Genomic DNA, 23,041 nt, shown 5'->3' with positions numbered 1-23,041 from the left:
ATCGAGAAGACGCTCGCCACTAATCATCTAAGGTTACCTTAATCTGCAAAAATAAAAGAAAGGAATGAGCTTCTAAGCCCAGTAAGGAAAATACACAATAAATCATACATAAATCAATTATAATCTCATAACAAATAAATTCACACGCAATTCTAGAATCATAATAGAATTTAAAATCACAGTCTATCCTATATCACAGTCACACCAAAAATCACACACAGATGTACATCATAAATTATATCCTCTAATCATAACATTAGTCATAAACACATCATAAACATATAAATAAAAAATCAGGACATTCAAATAAACAAATAAGAGCTATAATGGTTGGACATCTCCATAGTCCATTATACCACAATGCCTCCATGGCCTAAAATAGAGCGCTAGTGCTCCACCCTTACCGTTTCCATGTACTTGAAATGTTAGCCATATAAAATAGTAGATCTAACATCTACACTACCTAATTTCCCTTACCTTGAGTGTGGTGCATAGAAACTATACTTGAGTCTTTTATATGCTAATCCCTCTTAAAACCATATTTCATAAACATAATATCATTATTAAAACATAAACTAATAAATCTAAAACTCAAACACAATCCAAACTTAACTTATACCTCAACCTTGATCTTGAAGAAAACTCTAGATCCTTAAATGCTTGCTTGTAGGGTTTTGACAATAAGAAAGATAACCTTAGTCAGGGAGAGAGAGCGTGAGGGTCTCAAGAGGAGCAATAGTGAATGAAAAAAAAAGAGAAGGAATAAGCTCTATTTATAGGCTCTCAAAAGAAAAATCCTAATTCAATTCTAAATATAATTCAAATTTAAATTTATATAAAATTGAATCCTAACCTCTATCGAAAATATCTCTATATTATCTTATTAATATTTTTATTAAATAATTGAGGAATAATCTAACATAAAAAACTACCTAGGAAAAAAAAATCCGAACTTCTAACTTCCTAAATCTCGTAACTCTAAACTCACTTATAGTAAAATCAATATAACTGGAGCTGTAGAAGTCTGATTTAAATAATCTTTATACCGTTAGGAAGCTAATTCAATTATCTACAACTTTCTAGAAATACTATTTTTCCAAAATCATAATATAACTTGGTCAAAAATAGGTCAGAAGTTACAGTATCCTAAAGTTACGAAAACTCTATTTAATTATCTAAATAACAACCTAATCCACAAATATCTTGACTAATAACAAGCTCTAATTCACTAGGCTGATTTCGAATTTACTAAGCCCAAAATATTATTGGGCTTTTGGGCTTTATGTAGACTCGATCCATAACACTTTTTAATAATACTATAATTAATTTATTCTTATGCAATCACCCCATTTTCCACAAACAAGGCTACTAATATCATAAACCTAAACTATACTATAATAATCATAACTACTAAAAAAAAAAAACCTTATTCTATCACCACAACGCAAGCTAAATCTATTCTATAAAAGTAAGACAACCTACAATCACAAAAATAAAGAGGTCTAAGAGAAAAGTAACCTTGGATACTACAACCATCATGCTCAACAACAACAAGTACAAAACTATATTCCTAGCATGTGTCTATCATCAACTTTGCATACTCATAAATAATTCCTTAGAATCAAAATACCCATAGCATTATAAACATAAGATCCCCACACAGACCTCATCAAACTCATACATCATACATACCCAAAATTTCCTCATGCTTGCCTACACACCCATACATGCCCAAACACACACACACACCCAACCATAGAGTCACACACGCCTAGGCCTCATACAAGAATACACATTTTCATAGCAAATCATTTATAAGAAACTACTCATACATAACCCACATGCATATCTCTTTTCATATTTCTATGGATTACAAGATAGAAAACAATTTACAAACATATAAAAGAACATAAACCAATCAACCAATAAAATAATACACCAAGATTATGTCCAAAGAGATCAAATGAGGTTCCATTACATCATTTGATAGAAATTAAAGAACTCAAAAATAACCATGGTCACCCTCTTTGATGCACCCAGGGTTTCAAAAATCACAACAAAGAAAGAAATAAAATAACAACTAAAACTTAGTAATCAAGAACGTGAGGAGATGAATTAGAGAATCAATCACTGAGGAAAAACAAGAATACAAACCTATATTAGAACCACCCTTCCCTTCTTCTTCTTCTTCTTCTTCTTTTCCGACGCATTCACTCTCTCACTTTCTCTCTCTTCTCACACACTCTCTTTCTCCCTCTAGATGCAGTCGGCCAGCCCGTCCTTTTGGAGCTTTCAAACTTCAAACTTTCCTATATATTTGACCTAGAGGCTATCCACAATGCAATGGGAAAAAGGGTAAGTTTCTCGTTTAATTCCCCTTGGTTTTTTCCTAGATATCACATTAGAATTAAGTTGAGAAATCAAAGGGATAAGTCAAAAATCCAAAAATGGAAACTAGACCCCTCTCCTCTTCCCTCTTGGTCGTCCCCTATCTCTCTCCTACTCGGCCATGCATGGCCTTTCACACCACCATTTCCCAATTTAATTTTCTAATTTTACTTAATTCAAAATATAACCAAAGACAACCCATAATAATCAAATCCCATAATTCTCTTTCAATTATTTTATTTTCTTCAAATTCAAAACAATAAAAGATGACCAAGATCAAATAAGGAAAGGATCCTCTTTTCCTTGCTCCTCATCTCACATGCTACCTTCTCTCTTTTGGAAAAACGATCAGAGTGCACAACAAAATGGCGTGGTGGGCCCAGTTTTGGTAAAAAAAAAAAAATCCATCTATCATATAAACAGATTATATGTTTAAGAAAATATCCAGGCAGGAAACATCAATATGCAATATCATTAATCATGCAACATATATATAGTTATACACATACTTATATATATATATCATATGCACATGTATACAAATATTCAAGAGCACAAATATTTACCTCTTGAAGCCTATCAAGCGTCCTTGAGTCTTTTCATATATATAACGATCTTCCTATCCAAGGCTTTGAGTACTCAAACCACGATATTCGAGAGTGTTCTTTACACCTCAAGATGTGTGTGGGCACATAGAGAAAACAAGATTAATTTAAAAATCACAAGTTTAATCTTAACAATAAAACTTGTATTATGGCTTGAGAAATGTTAGAATAAAAGAAGAAGATGACAATTTCTTGTCTAACAAATTCTAAAACTTTTTTTGAATACTTACTCTTTTTTTTTCTTTTCTTGTCACATAATATATATATATATATATATATTAGAGATTATATATTACTTTATTATTCCTAATAATAATAATGATAGAAATTGATTTAGGTAATTTCTAACTTACCAAATGATTAGTACTTAAAAATAACATTTTACTAAGCTTAAAGTTTAAATAAAATTAAGTTTTAATTAATATTTTCTTAAAATTATTTTGATATATTTCTTTAATGGAAAATATTAATTTTAATTTAATTTATATAAAGTATGTTGTATTTTGACATTAATAAAAGCAAAAGAAAAGAAAAAGGGAAAAGAGAAAAGAATTAAATTTAAAAAAAATGGTATTTTTAAAAGTAATATGTTGTTTTGTTTCAGCACTCCCAATGACCCAACTGAAGGAGAAGCTCGTTGGCCCAAGCTCAGCCACCAAGCCGAAGCCAGCCACCGGCCGAGCCGAGCCGCGAGCCGCCTGATGCTGATGCCTCCTTGCGCCACCTGTCCGCCCCACCGGCCATTCAGCTCCAGCGGCCCAAATGAAGCTCCTAGCCTCCAACAGCCCAGCTTTCCCAAGGCCCAAAGCCAGCCTCTCCCAAGCAACCCAGCAGGCCCAACACCTCTTTCAGCCTCCCTCATCAACTCTGAAGGCCCAATGTAACCCTCCAAGCCCAACGCACATCCAAGCCTACCACATTTGGTACCTCCTCCTAGCCAGCTGCCATGTGGCACCTCCCCATTGGCTGGGAATGGGTCAAAACCCTCTTGTACCACCAGCCACCTTCAACCCATGTTTTTTGGGTATTGGGTTTTGCACATTACCATTTTGAGCTTTAAAGCTCATGTTTTTGTGGTATTTTAGAAAAAAGGAAAAATGACCATATACCAAAATAGCTAGGTTAATATTAATAATAAGATTTGATTTTTCAAAATCATATTTTATTATTAATGTTTCAGATTTATTTTGTAAACCCCATTTTGTTGTTTAATTTCTTTTTAGTCATTTTCTCCCTCTATAAATAGGGATTATTTCTTCACAATTAGTATGTAATTTTGAGAGTAAAGAAACTATAGCAAAATTTATACTCACTTTCTTCTCATATTTTCTTCTTATAATTTTGTGAGAATCATGAGCATAATAGCCTAATCTTCATAGGAAAGTTAGGGATGATTCCATATGCTAGTGATGTTATTTTGCTACTTTTAGTTACTATGTTCTTAATGTAATCTATTTGAGTAATTTTTGTTCTTTCATCCCTATCTCTATTTTGTTATCTTTATTTACTTATGCTAATAGTATATAGGATTAGTCATGCTCTTTCTATGTGCTTCTAATTAGTAAAAATAATATTGATACATAATTTTATGTCTAATCTTCTATTGCATTATTGCCCTTGGTTATTTTGTCATTTTTAGATTTTTCATAAGATTAACATTGTGCTTTTAAAGTAAAGAACTTGATAACTCAAATGGACTTTTGTTAGAAAAAATATGGACTTTAATGTTAGATTTTCCAAGTAAATGTTGGGATGTAAACTATTTACTTGTGTATTTTTGTAAATCAAGTAACTAAGTAACTAAACAAGCATATGGATGATTCTTTAATCATTTCTATTTCTTACACTCTTGATTATCCTTACTTTTACTTCACTTATCTCATTTTATCACCTCATCAAAAAGACAATACCAAAATCTCAAACCTCTTTTCATTTACAATTTTTTTTTATTTCTTGTTACTAACTTTTTGTGTTATTTTCTACTAATCTTTTGATTTTAGGTTACCTCCTTGTGAATCGACCGCCTGATTATACTAACACCATTGTTTAGTGGTTGTCACGATTTGGGCGTTAAACACCAAATTTGAAAAAAATCTATTTTCAAATTATTAATTAATTGAATAAATAAAATAAAACAATATTGATACTTTATCTATACTGTCTTGCACACATGGCACAATCCCTGGACTGTGTCATGCGTGTAGTAGTATTCCCTTTTCAGGGATATTGTATTTTTCTTTTATTTATTTATTTAATTAAAATCAATCATTCCCACAAAATATGGTATTATCTTTTCAAGGAAAATATCACAACTATATTTTAAAATTTAACTTTTAAATTCAAAATCTAAAATTCAAATTGATGATCATCATTATCATCACATTTTAAAAATCAATAAATCAAAAACTATTTTGACTTACCAATTTTATTTTCTCCCACTCAAATAAAATAATTAATTTCAAAATTTTATTTATTTATATATATATTTCGAAATTTTATATTTAAAATAATAAACATATTTTCAAAAATTTAATAATTAATTCCAAATCAATTATTCAACCTCAATTATCATATAATGGTATATTTGACCCGAAGAATAAAATTCTTTTCAAATTTCCAAATTACAGTCTTACCCTTGTATCAACTCTTACCTTGATCTAGTGTTGATAGAGCCACCCTGGGGACTTATGGACCTATAATATCAAGCTCCAATAAATATTAGATTATTAATCAAAGTTCTTTGATTTAATAATCATATTTATTAATCTCATGATTACTCCACTATAAATATGATATTGAACTCTTGATAATTATAGACATATATTTACAGAGTAATTTATTAAAGAATAAAGTGTCAATTAATATAATCATTACATACAACGTTAATCCTCTATTAATGGTTCATAATTAAAAGGGAATATAATTACCGTTTTACCCATTTAACTATATCTTGTTCCTAGTGTACCATTGGCTTTACTAGTATAGGTTGTGTCACAACAAGTTTGTGACATGAACGCTCATAACCTTTTCAATTCCAAAAGTCAACCCAATAGGGTACCATTATTCAATCTATAAGAAGGTATAGATTCCATATCTGTTAAACTATGTCCCCAGCCATATATATATCATTGAGTCCCCAAAATAGTTTTTCTTAGCCTGATCATTCTAAGAAACCTTAATGCATGAATCAAAGGATCAGATGACATATATAGGAGTTCAAAGTAACCTCAGGATTAAGATCATCGTGTATATGATCATCGTTTGATGTGTTTGATTTATACTATGAAACAGTGTTTAAACAAGTATTAAAAAATCACACCTGATTCAGTTCTATATATCACTATATATTAAGTACCGTCACTAAAGTGTCATACTATACTAGTGACCCGGATCTAGGTCACTTGTATTCATAATACTGGCGAACCGTACTAGTAGTAATTAATCTAAAGATTCCATAATTTTATTTTGCTGCGAACTGTTTCAAGTTTATCATCTTAATCTCGATCCTCTTATACCAATATGAGATTAAGACCACATAGATAAACTTTGGAATTTTCTGATATTTACTTAATATTATCAACATAATATCGGACATAGTATATATATAATAATTTAATTCAATTATTTATTTCATTTAAAACATTTGTCAATTATAATTGCTTTAAGCGCACTATTCGCAACAATCTCCCACTTGTCCTAAAACAAATTGAGGCATCTCTCTCAACGTGTCACTCACATTACCCTGAACGAATTTGTCTAAAAAAATCTTCGTAAACAATTTTGAAGCTATCTTTAAGATCATTACACCAATTATGTAAAATTGCCTTGAATTAAATGATACTTCATTTCATGTGCTTTACCTTCTCATGATTTCTAGTTCTTCTATAATAGTTATATCTCCATTGCATTCGCAACGAGATACTAGTCATTTATTCAAGTCTGAAACCCTTTCCAAAATGGCAAAGACTCAACTAAATCAAATAGGCTATTTAACTACTCGTAGTTGTTACATTTTGGATTCTATGGTGAAACATACAATTCTGAATTGTCCAATACATTTCCATATTAGTGTGTTTCCTCCACAGTTATGGAAAATGATTCTGATATCAATCTTTGAAGATTTTTATCTAGTTTAAAATCAGTTCATCCTTTGGAATTTTAGGTCACTGCCTAAATACATAAACATATAATCTCCATTATATTCAAGATACTCAAAAAATTAAGTCTTTATAATTATTTAATGACTCAATCCATCATTGGATTGAAAATTGCTGACTATTCCTGTCGTTTAACAAATGTTAATTCGTAGACATAACATTCGATACATTAAACAGCCCATTACTGAGTTGTAGGAATATTGTCTCATGTCCTTCTTTTCTAATAAAAGAATAAATGAACATTATTATTTAGATAATACATCCTCCTGACTTGGAAGGCAAAAATCCTTTCTTGGTTTTTTGTAAACTAAAATATTTAAGCTTTTTATCCATATAAGTCGTGCGCCAAAAGATTGTTCTTTCAATCTCTATAGACTTGAATGTATAGAACATGTTTGGCTTTTCTAAATCTAATATTTAGAAATGTTCAGCTAACCATTTCTTTTCTATTGATAATTTCTCTATATCATTCCAAATAATTAGAACGTTATCAATATTAAGATAAGAATGACAACATAATCTTTCTGGTCGAGATCTTCAAACGGTTTCGTCATGTCAGCCATTCAGTAAAGACTACTTAGACATCAATTTAAATTAATCACATAATCCATGCATAAAGCAATGGATAAGAGTATGTAAACAGATTTAAGCTTGGTTACAGTAGAAGGTATTTATTCGAGTAATAAATTATTCTTTCTGTTTATAGCCTTAGGTTATTAACCTTACTTTAAAAAGTATGTACTTTTCTCTGTTCTCCTCTTCATCTTGAATATCCTGTTTCAAACTAAAGTTTAATGAACTTTAGTTGGATGTTCAAGAATCCAGATGTCATAGGAATTCTAAATATCATTTCTAGATTCATGGTATTTCAACCATTGTTTTCTGTTAAAACATTTCATTACATACTAGTACGTGAATGAAATATAGTTGGATTGTGTTACACACAACCAACTAAACTTTACTTTTGTAACGGAGTTGTTACTAACTAACGCTCCCACTACAATAATGCTTTTAAATAATTTGTGATATTCTTTGGTTTCATCATTGTTAATTATCAGTAACTTGCTTACTTGACTTATAGTCATTATTTCTAGTACAATTTAACTAGAAAAATACAGTGATTATAATAATCATGCTTCATTAAAGTAACATTTAAGAGATACAAACACTTTTGTAATGTTTTATGATTATTAAATTGTTTCACTAATTGACTTCATGGAAAATTTTCAATTTATTGTGATTTTTGAGCCTTTATTAGAGAAAGGTCTTTTGGTTAACTTTAATTAATAGACTATATAAACATGAAGAGAACCAAGGAATGGCTCTAATAAAGGACTGTCTTTTATTTGTTTTATGTGTTTAATTAATTACAAACAAATCTAAAAAATAATTCACATATATGTTTCAATTAATTGTGGTTGGAATAATATGTCTTATTTATTAAATCTATGATTTGCACAATAATGAATAATTCATAATTATCATTTATACTCATTGATGAAATAGGTGGAAAAATATATTTAAAAAATAACAACTGAATTTATTATTCAAAAGAAATATCAAATTTGTTCACTCATCAAATAAAGGAATCTAAAATATAGTATTATAGAATTGTATCGAATAAAAGAAAAGCGAAGCGACTTCTAGAAAGAATTCTAGAACTAATTTAAAGAAAGAACTTATTAGTTTCTTACATAATGAAAATCAACTATTTCAAAATGACAAAAATTTAAATTATTTTTAAAATAAACAAAATAAATTTCTAAACTAGTATTTTCTTTATTCAATCGTCTTCATCATTTCTTCTTCACTTTGGTTTCAATGCAATTACTATTTTTCTCAGAAGATTTTTGCATCCCTGAAGACAAGAACAAATGAAAAATAATTTTAGCGAAATAATTTTGAATCAACCTTTCAAAATATTAAATAAGAGTTTTTGAGAAAATCGAATTTACCCCATATTTCAAAAATTGAGCATGTGCCAGAGCATCACTCTTTATCAAGGCCCACATCTCGTATGTAGTTTCAATAACCATATATTTTCCTTTAATGTCGCCATGCATGGTCGATAACAAGCATTGACGTGTCAGGTGATTCAATCTCATCCATTCACCATATTTTTCATGATCGTAAAAGCTGGATGAAAAGCCTTGAACCTCTTCACGTAGATCATAGATCGCTCCGTACAAGGTTTGTGTTCCAAAGACAATGTGAATCCCTTCACACCATCTTCTTATGCAGTTAAGACTAAATGGAATCATTTCCAAGAGTTTATCAATGAGTTGTATTTGAATTCTCAAGTTTTCAAGTACTTGATCAGGATTAAGAGAATTAACCATTGTTGCTGGAAATTAATAAATAAAATATAATGAATTAAAACATATAATTAATACCATATTTTTATTTGGAAAAGTAAACATGATGCATGAATGCAACATATAAAAAACACATAAAAATTATATACTAATCCACGATAAATTAATTTAAAAATTAATGGACTAGCCTTGGGGTAGGTCAGACTAACTCCAAATCAATTTTGAGTCAAATCTCAATTTCATAAGTAAAAACTTAAAAATGTTTTTTTCTCTTTTGACTTATGAACTACCGCTAGTTTAGTCAAGATGTCCTAGATACACCTTTGGAGTGTAACCCATTATTTTCAATTAATGACTTAACTCAAGAGTGTTCCTTAGGGTCAGTCAAACTTGAAATACATCACTAATTATATTCTCATAAGAGAAGTCAACCTTGAGATAAAATAAACATATTCGGAACTCTTTTCTTAGGGAGGCCGCAAACGAAGGCGACACGAGGCCCTTCCTATGCCTCTCGGTGTTCAACCAATAATAAAGATCATGAGACTTATTGTCATAACTCCCTCTTCCACTCACTATTTTGGAAAAATATGTTTTTCACAAAATCAATATTTTTAAATTTAGTTGTAAAAATAAATTTAATTATTTTTACCAAATGATATTCTAATAATTACTAATTCAATTAAGCAACAAAAAAAAAATTGTGCCCTTAACTCTTTTATTAATTTTGCTTTAATTAAGAGAATATCGTTTTTATTTTAATAAAATACTTTTTATTAAAATAATAAATTAAATAACTTTAATTTTGATTTACCATCTTAACTAATTAAGACTAAGTTTATTATTATATGAACTATCATATATAAACATATAATAAAATATAGGATGTTTATGTTTCTACACGAATGCAATGCATGTTAAGTGCATACTATGTGGGTATATGAATGACATGTTATAATGCATGAAAAAATATTAAACACTTTAATCATATTCAAAAATTTATAATAAGTAAATAAAAGCGGGTTGGTAACTTTTGGGTATTTCTAGAAAAATTACAACACTTGCAAAAAATACATAAAAATGTACCTAGACTATCTAAGGCCTGATGAAGAGCACATTGATCTCGAACCTTGAGATGCAGTCTTGTTGAGCTAATGCCAACATTTTCCATATCCATTTTGAATTGTACAACTTTTTAATTATTTTAACAACCTATTAAAATAATTAAACTTTGGGTTTTAACACTCCAATAGTTTCTAAGGCCCAATTTGAATTTGGGTAATTTAATTCAAAAATAAAATTAAACAATGTAATTTTAATAAATTAAAATTCAGAATAATTTTGGATATTTTAATTAAAAAAATTTAATTATAGAAGAGAATAATTAAAACATTTTTAATTAAGGAAAATAATCAATATTATTTCAATTATTGAAATTTCCAAATTAAAACCATTTTAATTCAATTTCAGATTTTTAATTAAATGAATAATTAAAATAATTTTGGTAACAACACATTAGGGTTTGTATAACACAAACCCTAGGTGTGTCATCATTATGGGCGGTGGCAAGAGGGTTCGGCGGTGGAGGCCGCACAGCTCGGGGGTGGAGCTGGTCGGGGTGCACGACAGGGTGCAGGGGAGCTACTGGCCTAGGCGTGCGGCACAGCGTGGGCGCAGGGGTGCAAGGGCGCAGTTGGTGCAGGCGGATACGGTTGTGGTTGCAGGCACAGGGCTCGGGTGCAAGCAGCGCGTGACATGGGGTGCAGGGCACGACTGGGCGTAGGTGGGCACGGTCGTGGGTCCAGGCCGCGCATAACATGGAGTGCAGGCACGACTGGGCGCAGGCGTGCATGGGTGCAGGGGCACGGCTCGGGCCTTGGGGTTCATGCTCGGGGCTCGGGCCATCTCAGAATGTTATCCACAAATTTAGTAGAAAAATTACAAAATTCCTATGCCCCAAAAAATGGCTTACATTTTTTCATCTCATAATTTTAAAAGAAAAATTACAAAATTTCTATGCCCCAAAAAATGGCTTACATTTTTTCATCTAGAAATTTTAAGAACAATTCCTAAACCTAAAAGCACAAGTATAAACAACCCTTAAGAATCTATCATCATCAATATAAACTTCCACCCATTCAAATATATATCACATATAATATAAAAATACACATAGTCCCACACAACAATTAATGTATGCAGAGATTAATGACTTGCTCTGGTACAAATTGTTGGAAAAATAATCAGAGTGCACAATGGAATTGGCATGGTGGGCCCAGTTTAATAAACACACACAAAAAAAAATTCATCTCTCATATAAATAGTTTATATGTTCAAGAAAACATCCAGGCAGGATACATCAATATGCAATATCATTAATCATGCAACATATATACAATTATACACATACTTATATATATCATATGCACATGTATACAGATATTCAAGAACATAAATACTTACCTCTTGAAGCCTATCAAGTGTCCTTGAGTCTTTTCGTATATATAACGATCTTCCTATCCAACGCTTTGAGTACTCAAACTAAGATCTTCCGGAGTGTTCTCTACACCTCAAGATGTGTGTGGGCACATTGAGAACAAGGGTTTGTAATTTAGAAATCACAAGTTTAATCTCAACACATGAGAACTTGGATTATGACTTGAGAAATGCTAGAATAACATAAGAAGATGACAATTTATTATCTGACAAATTTTGAAACTTTTTCTGAATACTTACTCTTTTTTTTCTTTTCTTATCACATAATGTGCTAGTTTGGGAGAGCTCTTAAAAAAGCTAAAAACACTTTTTGGAGAAGTTATGAATTAAAAAGTCTTTGGTAAAATTTAAAAAATAGCTTTTTAAAGAATTTAAGTAAAAATTTCAGCTTTTAGCCAAAGTTGGCCCACCCCAACTTTGGGATTTTAGCTTTTACAAGAAGCTAATTTATTGGTTTAATGAATATTTTATTTGACTAAATTACCCTCAATCTAATCACAAAATTCTCATTTTACCCACTTTAATTTTAGGGTTCTTTTCTATCTCAACATATTTCATCTCTCATAAAATAAAATCACTACTAGCTGACACTCCTTGCCAACCTCCACCTCTTCATAATTATCACTAATATGTATTTTCTATATATGTCGTTCATTAATCTATTTAACTATTTTTTTTTTTGCCATAGTTTTTTAAATTGCTTTGTCTCTATTAGGCTATATGTATTTAGTTAATATACCTTTTTCTTTTTTTAATTTCTTTTTTTTTTTCTTGCCATGGGATTTCAAGCCTTACATATTCTATTGTTTCATAAACTAGATAACATGTATTAGTTTGTATAACATATATTTATATAAGTATATATATATATTTGGGATAGGAATGCATTTGTTTCATTTGTTATATATATATATATATTCATAATAATGTGGTGCTTAAACAATTTTGATCAAAGCTTTAACATTTAACAATTTTGTCAGTAGTAGCAATGAGATAAGTTATATAATGAGACTTCAAAATCATAGTATATAGACAATATAAACTCTAACACATGAACAACAAGAATTATAAAGATAATAAATTAGTCTTTGGCCTAGGATTTGACAAAAAGATTTGTAAAGATGATTTCTATTTTTCTTAGGATTAAAATGATTAATTAAGATATTTAAGTACATGTATAATGCCTCATTCTTTTTAGTTCAATATTGTTTTGAATAATATAATCTTTTATAAATGAAATTCGAATAAAACATAGCGAAGTACATGTACCATTACTTATTATTTTACTTTAATTAGATGGAGAATGAAAAAAATACGTGTATTCAAAATGAGAGTGATATACAAAGATGTAAAGCAGTATGGGATCCTGAGGCAGTGAATCTATTCTTGGATTTTTGCATCAAAGAGGTTGACGATGGTCATCGTACTACTACTTATTTAGATAAAATTGGTTATGCAAAATTGATAACAAATATGAATAATGCCACTGGAAGAGTTTATACAAGAGTCCAACTAAAAAATAAGTGGGATGGGTTAAAAAATGATTGGAAGCAACTCATTGACAAAGAAACTGGTTTATGATGGAATATAAAAAAGAAAACAATTGATGCATTTGAAGATTGGTGGAATAGTAAATTACAGGTACATATAAATCTTTTTAAATACTTTTATTAAATTAAAATATTGCTTTTATGAATTTTACATTTAATTAACAAATTCTTTTTGTAGAGTCATCCCAATGCTACAAAGTTTCGCATTCGGGGAATTGAACCAGAGTTAGAGCAAAAGCTAGATAGGATTTTCATGAACATTGTTGCTGCAAGAGAGTATGCTTGGACACCTTCGTCTGGAATAATTCCATCTGAGTCTGAAAAAACTTTTAATGATAACAGAACCTTATATGAACAACCTGAGAGTAGTGATGATGAGCCAGAGATGGCTAATATTGATAGAATGCCTGAAGAGGGAAATAACAAGAGATCAACTGAGCTGCTTGAGAAACAAAATAAAAAAGTGAAAAAAGAAAAAGGAAAAATGAAGAAGGGAAGGTCTACAATGATATTTGAACAAATGGTTTCTTGTTGATACTGTGGAGATTAGAAGTAGAACTATTGAAATAGCTAGTGTGAGTGGTATATCAGAAGTTATGAAAGTGTTAGATTCTTTGCTTGGAATTGAGGTTGGGAGTGACTTGTATTTCTTTGCAACTCGCTTGTTTATAGTGAAAGAGAAGAGAGAGATATTTGTTTCATTGAAAGAACCTGAACTCAAGCTTAAATGGCTCAAGTATGAGCATGATGTTGCCACTCTAGTATAACTATGATGCTTAAATGGCTTACACTTTAAGTATTTACTTTCAAACTTTGTGTTATGACTATTTAATATATGTTTGTTGAATTATTTCTTTTACTTGTATTATTCTCAAAACTTTGTTATGACTATTTAATTTATGTTTGTTATATTATTTCTTTTACTTGCATCTGCTTTCTAGACTTTGTGTTATGGCTTTTTCATATGTATTAATAATTAAATTAATATTGGCAGGTTTGTTTTACATTACAAATAATGGTAGATACTGATGAGGAGATTGAGTTACAATAAGTATGTGTAACCACATGTCTTATTCAACATTATTATACAACATACATTGAAAAGAATCCTTGTATGAATTCTTCTCAAACTGGTCATATATGGTTGATGGAAATGTTACAAGGAAATGAAAGTAGATGTTATAGGATGTTTAGGATGGAGAAAGGTGTTTTCATTAAATTATGCAATGAATTGGAAACTAATTATGGATTTAAGGGCTCATAGAGAATGCGTGCTCTTGAAATATTAGGCATGTTTTTATTCACGGTAGGTCATGGTGCTGGAAATCAGTTAACACAAGAGCGATTGCAGCACTCAGGCGAGACAGTTAGTCGATATTTCAACAAGGTTTTAGATGTTTTATGTCATATGAGTGTAGATGTATTAAAACCACCTGACCCAGAATTTAAAGATGTTCCTGAAGAAATATTGAATGATTCAAGATATATGCCTCATTTTAAGGTAAGTGATACTTCAAAATTATGTTTTTTTTTTCTTTTTTATTCAAAGTATAATGTTTATAATTTGATTTTTCTCCTAGAATTGTTTTGGTGCAATAGACGGTGTGCATGTAAATGCCATAATTCCTCCTGAAGATCAAGTATCGTTTATTGGTAGAAAAGGGATACTGACTCAGAATATTATGGCAATATGTAATTTCGATATGCAGTTTATATATGCATATGCTGGGAGGGAAGGTTCTGCCCATGATACACGAATATTTTTATCAGCTTTACGTGATCCAACTTCAAATTTTCCAAAACCACCTTAAGGTTACAATTTACACACATATTTAAAAAAAAATTAAAATCTCTACAATTTCTTTAATTATATTTTTTATCTTGTATTTGACAGGAAAATATTATTTAGTGGATGCGGGATACCCACAAATAAAAGGATTTTTAGGACCGTATAAAGGCCAAAGACACCATCTTCCATAATTTCAACGAGCTAGCAAACCTATTGGTCATAAAGAGGTATTCAACCAGGCACATTCTTCTCTTCGAAGTGTTATTGAACGAACTTTTGAAGTATGGAAGAAAAGATGGAAAATATTAAGAGATATGCCTAGTTATCCATACACGAAGCAAGTGGAAATAGTATTTGCATCAATGACCTTACATAATTACATTCGAAGGCATGCTAAACATGATCGTCATTTTGAAAAAATTAGAGATAATCCAGAATACTGTGCAAATGATCAAACAACTAATGTTGAAGATGAAGATGAAACAACTAGAACTTCAAATTCAAATGAAATGGACAACATCAGAGATATGATTGCTACAAGTTTAATGAGAGATACCTAGAAATAATATTTTCACATATTTTCCCTTTTATAGTATCAAAGTTAGCATATTGTGTTATACATATTTGATTAAACTTTAGATTATATGTTCAAAACTTATTTTATTTCTTTCTTTTTATAAAAAAAAATATATATCTTACTAATTCTTTCTTTGTATAATTTTTTTAAAAATAATTTTTGTCAAAAGAAAACTAATAAATTTGATTTAATTTTCTAATAAAGTAAATAAATATGAATATATCAAGTATGTGTGAATTTATTTTAATAAAATAAAATTATGTCTATTTTTGTCTTTTTATATTTAAAAAGTCATCCAATCATTTAGTTTACCAAACACTCTCATACAACTTTTCCAACTCTCACATGCTTAAAAGATATAATTTACCAAACACTTAACAACTTTTTCCCACAGTACAGCTACAGTTATTTTTCCCTACAGCACAGGTGCAGCTGCTTTTCTCCACAGCACAGCTGTACCAAACTGGCTCAATATATATTAGAGATTACATATTACCTTATTATTCCTAATAATAATAGTAATATAATAATATCATAATAATGATAAAAATTGATTTAGGTAATATCTAACTTACCAAATTTGAAAAAATCGATTTTCAAATAATTAATTAATTAAATAAATATAATAAAAACATTACTGATATTTTATCTGTACTGTTTTACATGCATGGCACAGTCCTTGGACTGTGTCATGCATATAGCAGTATTCCCTTTTCATGTATATTATATTTTTCTTTTATTTATTTATTTAATTAAAATCAATCATTCCTACAAAAATACGGTATTATATTTTTAAGGAAAACATCACAACCATATTTCAAATTTTAAATTTTAAATTCAAAATCCAAAATTCAAATTGATGATCATCATTATCATCATATTTTAAAAATCAATAAATCAAAAACTATTTTGACTTACCAATTTTATTTTCTCCCACTCAAGTAAAATAAATAATTAATTAATTTATATATATATTTCGAAATTTTATATATAAATTAATAAAAATATTTTTGAAATTTAATAATTAATTCCAAATCAATTATTCAACCTCAATTATCATATAATTGTATATTTGACCTGAAGAATAAAATTCTTCTCAAATTTCTAAATTACAATTTTACCCTTGAGTCAACTCTTACCTTGATATATTGTTGATAGAGCTACCCTGGGGATCTATGGATTTATAATATCATGCTCCAATAAATATTATATTATTAATCAAAGCTCTTTAATTTAATAATCATATTTATTAATCCCATGATTACTCGACTATAAATATGAGATTGAACTCTTGATAATTATAGACATATTTACAGAGTACTTTATTAAAGAATAAAGTGTCCATTGTTATAATCATTACACACAACGTTAATCCTCTATTAATGGTTCATAATTAAAAGAAAATAATTACCATTTTACCCTTTTTAACTATATCTTGTTCTTAGTGTACTATTGATTTTACTAGTGTAGGTTGTGTCATAACAAGTTTGTGACGTTAGCACTCATAACATTTTCAGTTCCAAAAGTCAACCCAATGGAGAACCATTATTCAATCTATAAGAAAGTATAGATTTCATATCTGTTAAATTATGTCCCCAACCATATATATCATTGAATCCCCAAAACAATTTTTCTTACCCTGATCATTCTGGCAAACCTTAACGCATGAATCTAAGGATCAGATGACATATATAGGAGTTCATAGCAACCTTAGGATTAAGATCATTGTGTATATGATCATCGTTTGATGTGTTTGAATTATACTACGAAACCGTGTTTAAACAAGTATTAACAAATCATATCTGGTCCAGTTCTATATATCAATATATATAAAGTACCTTCACTAAAGTGTCCTACTACACTAGTGACCCGGATCTAGGTCACTTGTATATATAATACTAGCAAATCGTACTAGCAGTAATTAATCTAAAAATTCCATAACTTTATTTTACCGCGACGTGTTTCAAGTTTATTATCTTAATCTCGATCATCTCATACCAATATGAGATTAAGATCACATAGATAAACTTTAGAATTTTTTCGATATTTATTTAATATTATCAACATAATATCAAACAGAGTCTATATATTTAATAATTCAATTCAATTATTTATTTTATTTAAAACATTTGTCAACTGCAATTACTTTGAGGGCACTATTCCCAATACTCTTTCTCCATTCACATCATTTGTTTCCCATTAAACCATTTTCTTAAATTAATTAAAAATTTTAAATAATAGGAAAATATACAATATGCATGGAAACTAATGCATGCTCACCATGCATACCATGCACATGCACACACACAAGTGTTAGGTGCATTTCTACTAACCACACACCTTGGTGCACACAACCAAATATCTAGAATTCACAAATTAAAATAATTAAATAAAACAATTAACAATTTTAATTCACATAATTTCTACCAAACAATTCAAACAATTAAAAATAAATTTCTAACACTTACCATTTTATAATAAAATAAAGCACACAAATTAATAAAATAAAAATAAAAAATTTGGTGTGCTACACATTATGTCGTCTCTAGTAAAATTAGATATAATAGTTTCAAATAATTAATTTAATTATCAATTAGTAATATCGAGTTAACTAGGTCAACATAAATAAATAATGGTGAATAATTTATTGATACTTGGTGAGAATTAAAAATAAGAGAAAGTTTGAGGATTTAATTGGAAATACTCAAAAGAGAGATTTATAGACATTTTGACAATTTTATTGATATTAATAAGTTAGTATTAATATTATTAAATAAATTAAATAAATGTCCAAAATATAAATAGTTATTTTGAACAAGTATTTAATTATTTAATATTAAAAATAAATAAGTAAGGATTTTATTTTGGGTAATTTTGGAAACAAATTGAAAAATCAAAATTACAAATATGGCCCTATGTGGTCGGCCATATGTGTAACGCCCCAACCCCTGGGACCGTTACGGTGTGCCTTGTAAACAGTGCTAAACTCGCTAATCGAGTCATTTGGCCAAAATCGTGAACTAAGTATGATTAGCGGTTTAGGGATTAAAAACTTCGGTAGGGATATAACGTTTCACTAGAACGTTTAACATATACATTGGGATCCCGAAAATATAAATTTCAGAGTTTATTACAGAAAATATTTACAACAGGCCGTTCTAAGCGGCAAAATAGGGTTCAACCCTAGTTCCACTTTAAACCTCGGCCGTGGCGGTCGAGCAGTTGCATATGTACACGTCATCACCTAAGCCCTCCAACTCAAGGGTGGTCCAGCTTCCTCTTGCCTTTACCTGCACCACATAGCACCCGTGAGCCGAAGCCCAGCAAGAAAACATAACACTACACATAAGCATTATCAAATGTTTATCATTATAATCACACGGAGCATAAAGCTTCCAAACCAATGAGTGAACATCACATGATTCAAGATGGAGAGTGGCTGTTAAGTAAGCCACTAGCCTCCAAGCTCTCTTTTCTAGCGGGAGAGTGGCTGTTAAGTAAGCCACTAGCCTCCAAGCTCTGTTTTCTAGCGAGAGAGTGGCTGATAGGTAAGCCACTAGCCTTCAAGCTCTGTTTTCTAGCAAGAGAGTGGCTGATAGGTAAGCCACTAGCCTTCAAGCTCTGTTTGTTCATCGACCCTCAGGGTCAGTCAGGCATTAATGCTCCATGAGTCATTCAATGCTAGTAGTCGATTAGATCTAATCTCTGTTGGCTTGCGTGATTCACGCTAAGGCCGTTCTGACAAATAAATCAGCGCTACCTGACCTGTGCCCAGTATCATTGCCGAACCTGACAAGTAAGTCACAGCTTCACAGCTGATACTAACACTTTTGTCGATTCTGACTGAAGAGTCAGTGCATACACAAGTAAGCAATGCTTTCAACATATATCATATGCCAGTTATCCATGAATAGGGCATTCAGCATGCTTACTAAACAGTTGCTAGCATAATCGTGATCATGCACAAACTCAGAGACTCAAGCTCTGGCCAATCTCATGCTCATCATTCACGGCATGCCCTAATCACATGTTTCTCATGCATTACATGCATCACACTTAATCACTCAGCATGCCTCAACAACAGTCATATGCAAATGGGCAAAATCATCAAGCATTCATTATGCTATTAATGTTTAAACACCCAACATGCATCAATCATAGCCATGCATGTCATACTCAATAACCAACCAACATGCATCATAATAACCATGCATGTCATGCTCAATAACCAACCAACATGCATCCATAATAGCCACGCATGTCACATATACACAGGGTGCAGTTTTCTTACCTTGGGTTCGAGCGAGAATTAATAAAAGAAACGACCTTTGAGAACGATCAGCTTTTAGTCCTTTAGCGGTCACCTAGTCATAACCAAACATATGGGGTACCATTAATAAAATGTTCCCAAACCAAAACCTAACCTCCGGGACCTCAAATACTACTCAACCGGGTAGTAGGTTCAACCCCGAGGCCTAAAGCATGAATCCCCAAGCTAAAAACCCCATTCTGGCAAAAATGACCTTAAGGGCCGCGGCCCTCCTTGGCCATGCCGCGGCCCGCCCCTCAGAAAGAGGCGCCCAAACCCAGTTTACACCAAGGGCCGCGGCTCTCCCTGGCCATGCCGCGGCGCAACCCCCAGTTCAGCCAAAACCCCTGTTTTTCTTCCCTTACGATTTCTCTTGGAACCAACCCATCAATCCCAGTTTAAACACCACTCAAACCTCCAATATAATCCATAAACTTGTTCTATATCACACCCTTAGCAAAACCCAAGACAAACCCCAATTAAAACTTCCTCAAATCCAAACAAGCCACCATAAAACACAAGCTGAAATCTAACACTAAAACAGGGTATAACCAGCAAGTTAGTGGATAAAGCTCACCTTAAACCCAAGCTTGAACCTCCTTTAATGGCTGACACAAGTTCCCTAGCTGCCACCTTGATTATCTAGCTTGTTCCCTCAAGTTGGCTCTCCAAATTTGGAAGAGAATTGGAGGAGAGGCCTTGTACGGGAGAGGAAGGGAGGAAGATAAAGATAGGCTCTGTTTTGGTTCTGTTTTTCCACAGCCTTCCTATGTTATATATATCCAAAACCCAAAATGACCAAAATACCCTTAAGCCAACAAAAGCCTCTAAACCATTTCAAGGGTAAAATTGGTACTTTCCGCCTATCCCGTTAATCATAATTAACGCTTCCCGTTTCCCACTAATCTCCATATTCTCAAATACCAATAAATCACATCCCATTACCCTTTAATTCCCGGTAACGCTCTAATCATTAATATCACCCCGAGACTCACCCCGAGCCCCGAACTTAAGCCCGTTATGACTAGACCGAACACTTACATCTCATGATCGTCTCATGTCGAAAAGATCGAACCAATCCACATACAATGTGGTAAAATTATAATTAATCTCAACCATGCACCCAAAATATACAATTACGCCCACAGTGGCCAAATTACCAAAATGCCCTTGCATTTAAAATATGAGCTCATATGCATGCATTCACCATCATATAATAAGAAACTCACATAAACATGCATATAATCATTAAATATCATAATAAATCAATTATGGCCCTCCCGGCCTCCTAATCAAGGTCCTAAACCTTATTAGGAAATTTGGGGCATTACAATATGCGTAGCTTGGTGAGCAAGTAATTGTTCCAATTATACATTTATTTAATTAAATAATTAAATAAAAAATGGTAACTATTCTATTTTGGTTGCCCTAACATTTGCCTATAAATATAACCTTAAGTGAAGTGATTTTCGAAGAGTAATTCAAGTAAAGAAAACTATGTCAAATTACTCACTAGGTCGCCCTTCTCTTTCTCTGTATTTTGTGTCTTCTCATGTATTGAGACTTAGCTCACCCTTTATTAGATCAAAATTAGAGAAAGATTTGGAAGACAGTTGTTCTTGTTCTAGCGGTTTGAATTCCTTGCAATACCTAGCATTCTACAAGGATAAAAGGTTAGGGAATTCAAAGGAATGAGTCAATTAATCAGCTTTGTATTCATAAGTTTTATATATCTTTGTGTTTATGTTAATTTACGAATTTGGTGTTTAAATGCATACTATGTGATTCTATGTTTCTATTATGTTCTTGGAAAAATAATAGGGATCGTGCATCTAGATTTAATTCCAAGATCCTGCATTGATCACTCCAAATAGCTGCCATTACATTTTTATTATTCTTCATAGTATTGACACATTCAGATTGAAAAATTGGAAAACCTATTTTAATATCCGTTTTTTCTGGAATGGTAGTTTCGTAATTTTTCCATTGAGGGTATTTTATCATTTTACATATTTATGAGTTTAGATATGTTTGGATTCCAATGATAATAATGATTCTCGATTTCTTATGTTTGAGAATTTGGAATGATATATAAATCTCGATATGTGCATAATGCCTAATAAATAATTAATTACGTGGGTTAATTTAATTATCTATTTATGTTGTGAATGTTATTATTATTATGATCATAATAATATTAATAATATGATATAAATTTATTTTATTATACGGCTTATTGCATTATTATTTAAATGAATTAAATTATGGTAATTTGATGTAATTATGAAATGACCATAATGTCCATATATTTGAATTTGGTTAAGGGGCATTTAGAGGGCATTAGAATATGATTTCAAATCCAATTAACTTATTAAATTCGAAATTTAAATCAGCTATAATAAAATCACCATTTCTTTTATTTAATTTTAAAAGAAATTCCTTAACTATAGGCTTAGAATCGGTCAACAACAACCAAGTGGTTTAGCCTTCATTTCTTTTTGTTTAAGCACGATTTAGAGGGCCTCTCAACAGTTCAAAATCATGGGAAGAGAGGGAGAGTCGTACTAGTGGTAGCAAGAGACGTTCTTGAATATTCAAGAGAGAGAAAAAGAAAGATTTAGAGTATAAAAGATCTAGGGAATTTCAGGGTGGTTTTGAATATTTTGAATGTCTTTCCTATGATCTAAGAAGGGTATTGGACGTAAGAAAATGGGCTATAATATTAATTTTCGAACATCACTATTTTTCACCATTAAAGTGGGTGTTCTTGAATGATTTTGGATCTAAGGGAACATGAGAGATTCTGGATTTGTTTTAGGTATTTAGAAAGCTTAGAGGGACCCTAAGAAGTGTTT

General features: G+C 30.9%; 1 protein-coding gene across 1 annotated transcript; it reads left to right on the top strand.

Moving 5' to 3' along the window:
- The first annotated feature begins 13,257 nt into the window (after window positions 1-13,257).
- On the top strand, window positions 13,258-14,562 carry LOC133805604 (L10-interacting MYB domain-containing protein-like). Its single transcript, XM_062243783.1, has 5 exons — window positions 13,258-13,534; window positions 13,580-13,602; window positions 13,690-13,974; window positions 14,057-14,272; window positions 14,506-14,562. The coding sequence occupies exons 1-5, from the start codon at window positions 13,258-13,260 to the stop codon at window positions 14,560-14,562; spliced, it is 858 nt and encodes a 285-aa protein (XP_062099767.1).
- The last annotated feature ends 8,479 nt before the right edge of the window (window positions 14,563-23,041 follow it).

This window comes from Humulus lupulus, chromosome X, assembly GCF_963169125.1.
Source record: "Humulus lupulus chromosome X, drHumLupu1.1, whole genome shotgun sequence".
NCBI lineage: Eukaryota > Viridiplantae > Streptophyta > Magnoliopsida > Rosales > Cannabaceae > Humulus > Humulus lupulus.
Note: the sequence above shows the minus strand (reverse complement) of the source record. Positions and strands in the feature narration are given on the sequence as shown.